This window comes from Nuphar pumila, chromosome 4 (genome assembly GCF_984573655.1).
Source record: "Nuphar pumila chromosome 4, dmNupPumi1.hap1.1, whole genome shotgun sequence".
Taxonomy (NCBI): Eukaryota; Viridiplantae; Streptophyta; class Magnoliopsida; order Nymphaeales; family Nymphaeaceae; genus Nuphar; species Nuphar pumila.
In genome coordinates, this window is record NC_143252.1 from 29134993 (window position 1) to 29147798 (window position 12806).

The window sequence follows — 12806 nt, forward strand, 5'->3', positions numbered from 1 at the left end:
GCTTTTGCTCACATTCCCCAATCACCGTGGACGGTTGTGCTAGATATGCAGTGACAACGATTTGAATACTAAAATCAAGTCCAAAATTGCTTGCTCGTCAGCTGTTACAACGAACGTGGCAGCAGACAAATAAAGGACTTGATTTTCAGACATATTTATGATGCAAAGAAACTTTACCAAAGGAAGGCGGGCAAACGGAATCAATTTTCTTGAACAATCAATTCGCGTTCTCAGGGAAAATATCGCCCATGGTAAATATCGGATATATTTAAAAACTAGTTTTTTTTTTCTGAGGAAAACCTAGGGAAAATAGATATATAAAATGCACAATACAAACAAATTTACAGAAACACAGTGAGAACACCAAATAATATAGAAAAATAAAATATTGCTCCATTGTTTTGATATCATGCCAAAAAAAAAAGATTTTTTTTCATAATAGGTAACATTTTTATGGAAAAACAGTATATATAAAAAAATTTACAAAAGTTATAAAGAAAAACAATTACAATACAATTACCATAGACTACGAATCAGATTTCCATTGTTTTGATATCAACAAACAAAAAAAAGGAAAATATTGTAAAATTAGGCATTATCCCAACATATCTTCTTTGTACCTAACCCGATAAAATCCAATGTTGTCAGTATTGGTATCGGCCCTGAATTGATTTTCAAAATGAACCATTTTTCACTCAAGAGATGACATGTGTCAATACAATATTAAAAAATATTAAAATTAATTTTGATCATTTTTAAGCATATTTAAAAAACAAGTCAATTCTGCTCCGTTCACACCGATACTTACAACATTGATAAATGACACATTTTTTTGATCCGGGATCGGGGCTTTTGCAAATTTTTGTTTGTTTCGGATCTGGTTTCCCCTACATATTTTTTTATCCGAAATCCGAACCGATTGTATCCCTACAAATAACGATATTTACAAACTATCGAAGATATTTTCATATAAAACGGGATTGGGATCCTATTCCAGCCATTTTGGTAAAAGAAGGGGGGCATTTCTGACCGAAGGGTGCCAGATGGGAAACAGTATATAAAGGGGAGGAAAGGGCGGACGGTGTTTATTTTTCAAGTTCTTCGCATTCCCTTTTGGTGTTGGTGTTGGTGTTGGTGGTGTGTATAAATAAATTATTGTTGGGGGGCAGCGAAGCAGAGTGCTTTTTCCTTAGATTCATTGATGCCGACGGAAGAGGTTTAGGGGTTTCAGAGGAAGCCCAGAGAAGACAGAGAGAAAGAGAGGAGGAAGGGAACAGTCGGAAGAAGGAAGGGAAACCTTAGAAGGACGACGATGTCCGTAGAGGATCGGTTCAATCAGTCGTCTTCTTCTTCTTCTTTTAGAGGTGGCGGTAGCGGGCCGTCGGCGGCGTCTCTGCCTCCGTTGTTCCAAAGTATCGGTAGCGCGGTCAGAAGCCCTGGCAGCTCCAGAATCCAATCCCAGAGGCAGAGATCTGCGCAGTCCAGGAAGCCTCCGGAGCCGCTCCGCAGCGCCGTTGCGGATTGTCTCTCGTCGTCCCACCACTTTGCGCCATCCCCAGTCACGGTGGAGGCCGCCCGGACGTTCCGGGTGAGTGTCGATCTATCTCTGTTTCGTTCGGTGATTTGGGTGATCTGTGTGTGAGTCCGTGCACGTTGGGAGCTGTGGGTTTCTTGGGCTGGATGAGATCGAGTGCGTGTTGCGGTTTTTGGTGTGCATGATGGGTTGGTTTTGTTTGCTTGTTAGATTATGACGGTGATGATGCAAAAGCGTCGATTAGAATTGTTTTTGTTTTCGGTGTTTGTTAACGCTGGGAGTTGTCTGATTGCTTGAATCTGGGGAGTGCCTTTTGATTTTCTTTCTTTTCATTTTGGGAATTTAATGGTGGTAGTTACAATTCGCATGCTTGTGATCCTGTTCCTCAAGTTTATCAGTGGTTTTGAAGTACCTCAGTTTGGTGGGAAAATATATCCTGATCATTTCTGCAATGCGCGATGATATATGGAACGTCCAGTCGTTGACACGACTAGAAATAAGGATTCTCATTTTATGATATTTAGGAGGAAAAGGCCGATTCGGTATACCAATATTACTTTGAATGGATTTATTATGGTTTTACCCTATGAAGAAGCCCTGGCTTTATCCAAGTCGCTGTGGAGATCTGCATTGGCGAAAGAGTAGGGATTTGGATTCATGCATTGCTTGTCTGCGGTTGGAAGAAGGGTGTCTAATATGTCCCTCGATCCATACGAGGATGAATAAATTTTCTGTTTGGTATAGGATTATGTTATTTTTATACATCTGGATCTGTGGGAATATGGATAGTCAACAGAAACAGTTTGCATGTTAAGACAAAGCCATGAAAAATTTGGATGACAACAATATCAGGGAAGTGCTAGAACGAGACTTGTAAAGAAACACCCAGATGCTAACAAGATCAGTTGGAGGAACCAGCTAGGGCCAACTATGGTATTATAGATTCAGAAAACGATGATCAGCGTCTATATGCTATGAGAGGGCCGAACCTAGTAGGTTTGGTCAAACCTAGACCGAACTGAGAGGGAAGCTGAGATAGGTCTAGGGAGAAGGAGGAGACTAGGCATAGCTAGTTCAAGGAAGAGGTAAGGGAGACATGTATACCTAGGTGCCTGGGTTAGATAAGTCAACAAGGTTGGGTTAGCTAGGTTAGTACCACCACCTAGGGTGGTGGTTGAGGCAAATGGGCTAGGAAAGAGAGAGAGGGGCAACCACCAAAAGTGGTGGAGAGAGAGAGAGAGAGAGAGAGAGAGAGAGAGAGAGAGAGAGAGAGAGAGAGAGAGAGAGAGAGAGAGAGAGAGAGAGAGAGAATTGGAATGAGAAAAAAATGGCGAAGGGTAGAGTATTTATAGAGTAGGGAGGGGAAGGAGGTGAGGCAAAGTGGCAAAAAGGAGATGCCACTTGGTGTTAGGGAAGAAGGGTGCGGTGGGGAGAAGTGTTCTCCTTTTGAAAACCATGGCTGACCCATGGGTGAGATTCAATGGGTTTGGACATTGGATAAGGATCAGATCTAACCCAAAAGACCTAGTCTGGTTTGTTTGGTTTCGAGTGTTGTTAGGATTTAGTTTTCTTCTAACTAGATCTTTAATTAAATCCCTATTTTAAATTAATTATCAAATATATTTAAAAAATAAATAATATATAATTAATTATTCAGTTGAGAGTATGGATGACTATAACCCTTAGGTCAAATCTATCCCTGAAACTCGCTGAAATTATCATTTTGACCTTAGAACTTATCGAGCAAAATTTCAATATGTTTGGGTATGTTAGTTATCACTAAATTATAGTAGTCTGTGGGTTCTATAGTAGCGTTTCATCTATCCTTTTTTCTTTTTTCAAAATTTTTTCTTGTATTTGCTTCTATTCGATTTATAATTTTTTAGCATCATACCAACGCAAACAACAAATTCAGTTGCATTTTTGAGGCCAAGAAAGTACTTCAATTTACTAAAGTCCCGCTTCCTGAACAATTTAATCAAAGTGAGCTTGATGTCCTTTGTAGTGTCCAAGTTCTCCCAAGTGACTACTTTGTGTTCTGCATAGAGTAAGGGATAGCTCATTTCTTGGAAACACTTATAATTAAATTGGAATGATTACACCATTGTTTGAAATCTTAAGAATTAACTGCAGATACTGAAATTGCCAAACCAAGCTCGAGGGCCTTGTTTGAGGGCTTAGATGGCATGCTTTAATATGCACGTACTTTTCTAGGCATCTATCTCACATTGTGATAACTTTATTTATACCTTTTCTTCTGTTTGACCATTTAGAAAAATATTTTTGACATCAAGTTTCATGTCTTCTGATGCTTAAGCCACTATCAGAGATTGTATATGTCCACATAGTAAACTTTTGTGTGAATTAATTCCATAATGGTGCATGTATCCTTTTACAACTGGTCATGTCTTTTACCATTTTGATTTTTGATTTTTCTGGTGTTTTTCCACCTTGCATGCCCACCACTTGTGATACTTTTTCCTATGGAATTGAAACTAATTCCGATGGTCTCGTTCAAATGCTGGTAACCTTTCGGCAGTTCAATATCCTGTCACACATAGGCACAAACTTGATATGAGTACAAGGCATGAATATACACATTTTTGTTTGCAAATTACGACATAGGGACACTGTTTTGTTTATATCTAATTGATAAAAATATTTCTTGTTATTTTAATATATAAAAGTTCTTTATTATTGAAAATACTATTAAAATCTAAACATTATGAAATAATGCTCTTATATGTCATAGTGTGCCCTATGTAATGTCCATGTGTCATGTCCCCTAGATGCGGAACTCTAAGTGGCTTGTGCTTGTGACATAGCTTATACCACGGTCATTGTAGGATGCATGTTGCAGGTCACTCAATGATAAAAAACTGCAGTAGACTATGGTACATCATTTGAACTTAATCAAATCTTGGTTTGCTTGGAGTTTTTTGGTTGTGCATGGCAGCTGAAAGTAATTTATTGGCAAGCAGTTGAGGTGATGTCTCTTTGCAAGTGAATCGTTGGGGACGTGGGGTAGGTTTCAGATTGATACACACCTCTCCAAGAGATACATCTCTTTCACCTCGAAAAGATATAAGAATGGTATCCCTACTCAATCCCTATCCAAGGCTTTCACCTTGATTCATTAGGCGCATTTACTCGAGTGCATGCGGAATATGAGTTTTGGTGCTAGGTAGCTGGCCTGGTGAACGTAGCAATGATTTAAGTTAGAGCAATGTAGGCTTTTGTACCCGGACACTCCATTTTGCCCTCGGTACCCATGTTGACACGCGTATCCCTATGTTACGCTCTCCGATACCCAGACATACCATTTTACCCTCTGTACATACTAGTTTGTATTTAATTTATAATATATTTTCAGTTTATAACTTTATATGTTCAATATATATATATATATATATATATATATATATATATATATATATATATATATATACCGTACCTCCGTACCCACATTTTTTGGAATTGCCGTGTCGTATCTTCCGTACCCATATCCATACCCACACCTGCACCCATACCCAGGTGACAGAAAATTTAGGTAGCTCAATTTTGACCAATAGTCATGATAATCAGATCTTTGTAATATTTTCCTTGAACATGGTGTTTTGGGCCCAAAGAAGGTAAATCTTATTTTTAGGTGAAAATCTATGGTTTTAAGGTTTGCATCTAAAGACAAATCAAAGTACAAGGTATTGGCTTTCCAGTGCAACATGAATCACCCAAATCTGAAATTGGATCAAAAGCTATGACCAGAACAACTTGAATAGTTGCAACCATAAGCGGACCTTTAATGATAAGTGTGATTTATCATTAGTAAATCTTGATTTATTGTTTTAAGATTTAAACATTATGAAAATTAAACAAAAAAGTGGAAAAGTATCTATATCTTATGAATTATGATATGGCATGTATCGAATGATACGGTGCGAGATGGTATGATACACTGCATTTTATGATTCAAGGGGTATACTATATCATACGGGCTAGCGATACTATGATACATGATATGATATGGTATTTATAACACTGGTTAAGCCCCCCTTGTTGTCCCAGTTTGTCTTTAGCATAGTCGCAGATATAGGCGATATTTTGAAAACATCGGAAATTTATGTTACAATCATAGTCACCTGTATCGTTAAAGGTAATTTCTCAGCAAGCGTATTTCTCGGAGAATTTTTTGAAAGTTTTTAAAAAATTGAAAAAATATAAATAACAACAAAAAACCTATGAAAATAATAATTTTTGTATTATTTTCTTTCAAAAATATAAAGAAACATGTTTTAAAGGTTTTAAAATATAAAAGAAACAAAAAAAAGGAAATGCAAACTTAAAATAAAAAATATATATAAAAAATATCACAATAATATTGTGATATTTTTGATTTGATGATATTTTGAAAATATCACGATATGTTCTCGATATTATCGGCAACCTTGAAATTGCCGATAATATCATGATATATTCAAAATATCAGTGATATCAGTGACAGTGGCTACAATATTATCATGATAATATCATGCTAGTATCGCGATGTTATGCGTTACCTTTTACCATTTTTACTTCTTTTCTTTATCTTAACTATGTATTTCTTTTCTTTATATTTTTTTAGTTTTTCTTATTTCTTTTATTATGTGTATTTTATTATTTAAATATGTTATTTTTCTTACTTATTTATACTATTTTTATATTTGTATTTTTTTTAATTATTGAGTTTTTTCCAAGATTTATCAAACTAAACCTATATTATCGTGAAAAATTATCTTGCTGAGATATAGCCGAGACTGATTTTTGTGACTATGGTCTTTAATAAACCTTGACTTGTGATTAAAGGATCTATTTTATCGTTAAAACTACTTCATTTATTGTAAATGATTGTCCTTTTATCGTTAATAATAAAAATGGTTTTTGGTTAAAGGATCATCATTTTTCATGAAAGGATTGTCCTTTTATTAAGGTTCTTCTTTTATCATTAAAAATGTCATTTTATTGGGTTTTTGCCTTTTTAAGAATGGGCCTTTTCCCTTTGAGGGGGACCTACACTGTTGGAAAACACCTTGATCTACTAAGGTGTTAGGTTCAAAAACTTAGTGTGTTTGTTTGGAAAACCCTATCACATCACATTCAAAAACCCCAGTCTAGGTCCTGGCTTGGGTCCATCCTTGGACCCAATGTATTTTGAGCTTCTGCCTAGTTGAAGTTTTGCCTGATTGACGCATTACTTGCCTTCAATTTATAAAGAACTACCTAAGTCTGAGATAAGCCTCATATCCTCTCTCTCTCTCTCCATTTGTTTTACTTTTGCTTTATTTTTCAGTTTATTTTCCTAATTTGGTTGAAGGTTTAGATTTTCTTGCATTTCTATACTTGTTGGTCTCACTTTTTGCAGCATTGGTGGTGTTGCCACACCATCCGAGCTCTCTTATTTCCAGAACTCATGATTCGAGGTATGCTCTCTATCATGCTAAGAAGCTGAATAACAAGGAAACCAAGGTTCCAAGTGGGGTTGGTCCCTTATCATATGAAACAAAAAGGCTTCCACCTTGTCTGCATGGTTCCTACATTTTCAAAAGGAGATACACTTTTGAAAGAAGTGAGTTCCTAATTTCCAAACCAAATAAGCGAACAAAAAGGATTGCCTTTCATAGTTGCTTCTTTTTTATTTGATGACAGAGGGCTGGGCAGCTCTCATGCAAAAGGTTATTGATGAGAGTTCTTGTCTAGCTTTCGGACACCTAATATTGTTAATTGATGATGCTACAAATATATTGGCGATTTTCTGTTTTTTTATGAGGCCTTGCTGACACAAATCAGTAAGACTTGGCTCATCCTTAAGGCCTTTTCTGGGCTAAGGATAAATGAAGAGAAAGGTGCTCTCTTGCTTTTCAACGTTGAGTTGAGTATTTCTCAAGTTGTGAAGATTTGTCTTTGACTTCCAACAATGACAAACTTCAAATCATGTACTTAAGTATGTTCCTCATTAAGGAGTCTCATAATGTAGCTGTGGAAAATGTTGTAGAACATGTGTTCAGATGGATACAATCCTCGACAACTAGATATAGCTCTCTTGTGGGCTGCATCACATTGGGCAAGCATGTCAAGACTCCTTTCTGTAATGAAATCACGAACTTTTCACATACCTCAAACAAGAGGCACATACACACCCACACAAAGGGGCAAAAAACACAAGCACACCAGCCACTTATGGGCTGAGAGAAATTGAACACAAGTAAAGCCTTTATTGGGTGTCAAATGCACAAAAAAATGCATACCTTTACAAGAGGACTAATCCCCATATTTATAGACTAAAGGGGAGTAAGAGTCTCCCCACAATATAGCTGTTGGGACTCCCCAATGGGTAGAAATCTAGCTATTGACAATATAACATATTACGAACTAAAAACAACCCTATATAATTATATATATTATACAACCCATATTCTAACACCCCCCTGGAATGACAACCGAGAGTTTTCTAAGAAGAAAGTGGAATCTAGGAGATGCTAGCGCCTTAGTGAATAAGTCCGCCAATACACATATGGTAGAGTAAAAGTTTTCTTCAGAAACTCTTCATGGACATAATGACAATCCATTTTGATATGCTTCGTTCGCTCATGAAATGTATGCTTGCTCGCGATATAGACGGCGTGCTTGTTATCACAACATAATCTCGAGGATGTAGATATGAAAACCCTCAAGTCTTTGAGTAACTGTCGCAACCACATTAATTCAGAAGTCGTAGTGGCTATTGCACGATACTCGACTTTTGTGGAAGATAGTGATACCTTCTGTTGTTTCTTGCATCTCCAAGATATTAAGGAATCACCTACAAAAAAAAATATAGAAACCCGTGGTTGAACAACAATCATTTACATCTCCTCCCAAATCAGAGTCAGTATATAGTATATGCAATAACATCTAATGGGGATGAAGATGATAAAAATAAACCATGATAGATAGTATTTTTAACATATCTAACTATCCACATTACATCACTCATATGTACTCTAGCTAGAGAATGCTGAAATTGACTAGCAGTATGAATAACATGAGCAATATCTGGATGAGTAATAGAAAGATAAGTTGAGGCACCAATCATTTGGCGATGTGGAGTTAGATCTGTCAGAGGTTCTCCATCATCTTTCTTCATCTTTGAATTGATGACCTCTGACGTGTTCACTCTTTTTTCATCCGTAAGACCTGACCTTTCAATTATCTTGGTTGCATACTTAGTTTGAGACAAAAATACCCTTGGGGTGAGTAAGCAAATTCTATCCCAAGAAAATATCAAAGAAAGCCAAGATTTGTTATATCAAAGTTTTTTTGATAACATTCTTGATATGACTAACTCCCCGTTTATCACCTCGTATTATAATCATATCATCCTTATAGAGGAGCAAAATAACTATACCTGCATCCGACGGACTTAAATAAACTAGGCAGTATTAGTATAATAACATCTAAATCCTAGTTGAACCATCACATTACTAAAACGATCATACCAAGCCTTAGGAGCTTCTTTCAAACCATATCGAGCCTTTCGTAAACAAAGAACTTTTCCATGTGTTAAACCACTTGGGTGAAGGTTCCATATAGACTTCACTAAGGGTTTCATTTAAAAAACATTTTTAACATCCATTTGAAAGATATGTCATTTTCTAATAGATGAGATTGTGATGAGAGTTCAAACATGTGATCATCCTAGCTAATGGGGCAAATGTTTTCTCATAGTATATCCCATATTCTTGACTATACCCTTTGGCGACTAGCCTAGCTTTGTATCTTTCTAATGTTTTATCACTTTTGGTTTTAACTTTAAAGACCCATCTATATCTTATGATTTTCTTCTTATAGGTAATTATTGAATCTCCCAAGTCTTGTCTTTTTCTAAGGCTTTTAATTTATTATTCATGGCTACAATTCATTCATGATGATTTTTAGCCTCATTATAGAAAGAGGGTTCTATATAGGAGTGTATGGTCATAAGGCAGACTCTATAGTGAGGTTCCAACAACTCATCAAATACAAACCTACTAGGTGCTTGGGATATTCTCATTGATCATAACACTATATTGATCTATGTCTTGACTTTAGATATGCCTTTTTAATGCACATGGTGGTTGGCCTTGTGTATAACAAGAGTATATTTGAAGTTCACTGATAGGTTCAACAATAGTCATATCTCCTTCTTGTGCATCATGAGTTTTACCATTGATACTCTCATGCATATCGTGAATATCATTACTTTCATTCATGTTATCAATTGTATCATCATTATGCTCATGCATTAGATCAAACAAAAATGAATACTCACATGGTTTCCTAGACTAAATTTTTCCAAAACCATTTTTTTTAAGAAAATTTACATTCCTTGAAATATAAAGTTTGTCTTTCTCAATATCATAATACCTAAACCCTTTTTGGTTTTTAGCATATCCTAAGAAAATACAAGGAATGGCCTTAGCGGAAATCTTATCATTTTTGTCAGAAAAAACAAAACATTTACAACAAAAAGTTCTTAATCTTGAATGATCAGGATAGATTTTAAATAGTTTTTCAATGCGAGAAGTATTTTCAAGAATGGTGGAAGGCATTCTATTAATTAAATAAACCATCGTAAGAGCAACTTCGGCCCAAAACTTTTTTTGAAATATTTTTGGATACTAGAAGAGTCTTAGTGGTTTCCATAATGTATCGATGCTTTCTTTCGACCAATCCATTTTGTTGTGGGGTGCAAGGACAAAACTTTTGATGGGTAATCCCTTGTTGAACAAAAAAACTTTTAAAATCTTTTGACAATAATTCTATCTCCAAAATCAGATGTAAAGATTTTGATGAAGGTTTTGAATTGATTTTTGACATAATTATGGAATTTTTGAAAACATTTAAATACTTCAGATTTATGTCTAAGAAAATAAATCCATGTGTGTCTACTATAATCATCCAAAAAAATCACATAATAAGATGCTCCTCCTTTAGACATAACTGGTGCCAGTCTCCGTACATCCAAATGTATTAACTCAAAAGGTTCTTTAGATATAAATTGACTATTTTCAAAAGGTAAAGTCTTCATTTTTTCAAGTATACAATCTTCACAAATAAAATCATTTTCAAGAAAAGGGAATAAATATATTTTTGATATACTTGGATGTCCTAATCTCCTATGCCAATGTTCAATACTTTTCTTCTAAACAAAATTGCAAAATTTTTGATTTGATAGTTCCAAATTGTCCATGTTGTAGAGGTTACCTCTTCTGTGGCCTCACCAAATCTGCATCTTGGATTGGAGATCCTGTACCAAGCAATCATTAGATGAAAAATTGACCTTACATCCATGGTCGGTAACTTGAGAAACAAATAAAAGATACTATAATATTTGGTATAATTTTTTTTTGATTAATTTTAGAAGAATTTTGTAAAGTACCTAAGCTTTTAATTTTTAAAGATGTTCCATTGACGGTTAAAACATAAGAATCATTAGAGTTAATACGACATTTGGATAGTATGAATTCATTGGGAGTCATATGCAAAAAGGCACCGAAATCAAGAATCCAAGAGTTCTTACCGAGGTCCACGCATGTTGATGCAGCTGCACCGGAGAGTGAGAAAACTTGGCCTTTGATTAGTAGTTGAAGGATTTTCATGAGTTGAACAAATGAAACAATCTTGGAGCCTTCATCTATACCACCTCTTTCACTTAATGATCCCATAGAGGCCGCTTTCTTTTCATTTATCCTTTTTGGGAAAGATGGTTTGATGTGATCCGACTCTTTGCAGAAGTGGCATATTATCTTATCATATTTTTTTATTCGTAATCACGTGAATTTTTTTCATAGTCATTTGAGTTATTCCCATAGTCATTTTGGCTTTTTTCAAAGGGAGGAAGCCTATATGCTTTGGTATGATTTCCGGGTCTTGACATAGCAAGCACCGATCCTTCATCTTTGCTAGGAGAGGATTTCTTTAATCTATTATCTTCCATAGTTAATTCTTTTAAGGTTTCTTCTATGAAAGGAACACCACCTCTATGAAGAAGGGCCGATTTGGTCCCTTCAAATTCGGGCCTAAGCCCATTTATGAGATGGTAGAAATGTTCCGAGTTGATTTGTTTTTCTCGAAGCTCTCTCAAGTGGACAATGCCACTTAGGCTCTAAAAGAGCAATTTCATCCCAAAAGAGAAAATGAGCATTGTAATATTCTCTTATGCTCATATCTCCTTGGGTCATAAATCTTTATTTTTTTTTGGAGATTACATATATGAGCTACATCCCTTAGAGAATACATATCTTTGAGATATTTTCAAGCATCACTAGCAAATTCAAACTTTGCTAAGCTAGAACATCTTTTTATTTCAAACTTATTAATGAGCCATCCCATGATTTTGGAATGACTCACCCTCCACTCCTTCCATCTCTTTTCATAATCGGCAATGGCTTTGTTCATCTCATTTCCTTGAAGTGCAACTTTTTTACCATTTTTCACTCGTTGAAAGCATGAGCTTTGATTCTTTCTCAGATCCATCTACCAAATCCCATAAATCCTTTTTCCAAATCTTGTGCTTCACTGTGGATGCCCGCATCATATAGTTTGTGTCATTAAGTCTTACGGGTATGGATGCCCGCATCATATAGTTTGTGTCCTTTGTTTATCCTCCATAGATACAAGAAACAAAGGAGAGAAAAAGAAAGAAATAAAAAGGAAGAAGATATGGAAGCAGAATACTTTTGGGCACCACGAGTCCACAATCATACGATGCACGATCTCACGTCCACACAAGCACACTTTACCACGATTAAGATTGCAATGGCTCTGATACCATGTAATGAAATCACGAACTTTTCACACACCTTAAACAAGAGGCACATACACACCTACACAAAGGGGCAAAAAATACAAGCACACCAGCCACTTATGGGCTTAGAGAAACTGAACACAATAAAAAAATAGCCTTTATTGTGTGTCAAATGCAAAAAAAAATGCCTACCTTTACAAGGGGACTAATCCCCATATTTATATACTAAAGGAGAGTGAGAGGCTCCCCACAATATTAGTTGTTGGGGCTCCCCAATGGCTAGAAATCTAACTTCTAGCCGTTGGGAGCTCTAACAGCTATATTGCTGTTATATTGTCAAGGACAGACATATTACAAACTAAAAACAGCCCTATATATATTATACAACCCATATTCTAACACTTTCTAGTGTATATGATGGCTATTTTTAGGATTTATGCTAGTGTCATATAATTAGAAAAACAATGTGCA

The 12806-nt window shown here is 35.7% G+C and overlaps 1 protein-coding gene across 3 annotated transcripts in view; it reads left to right on the forward strand.

Annotated features, from left to right (window-relative positions):
• Window positions 1–1166: 1166 nt before the first annotated feature.
• The window catches only part of LOC149839771 (uncharacterized), a 74913-nt gene continuing 63273 nt past the window's right edge, over window positions 1167–12806 (forward strand). For all 3 annotated transcript variants that reach the window (XM_090004223.1, XM_090004222.1, XM_090004224.1), the window contains exon 1: window positions 1167–1588. In XM_090004223.1, the coding sequence (XP_089860349.1) occupies window positions 1313–1588 (276 nt within the window). In that variant the 5' untranslated portion in view covers window positions 1167–1312. The remainder of the gene's footprint in view (window positions 1589–12806) is intronic.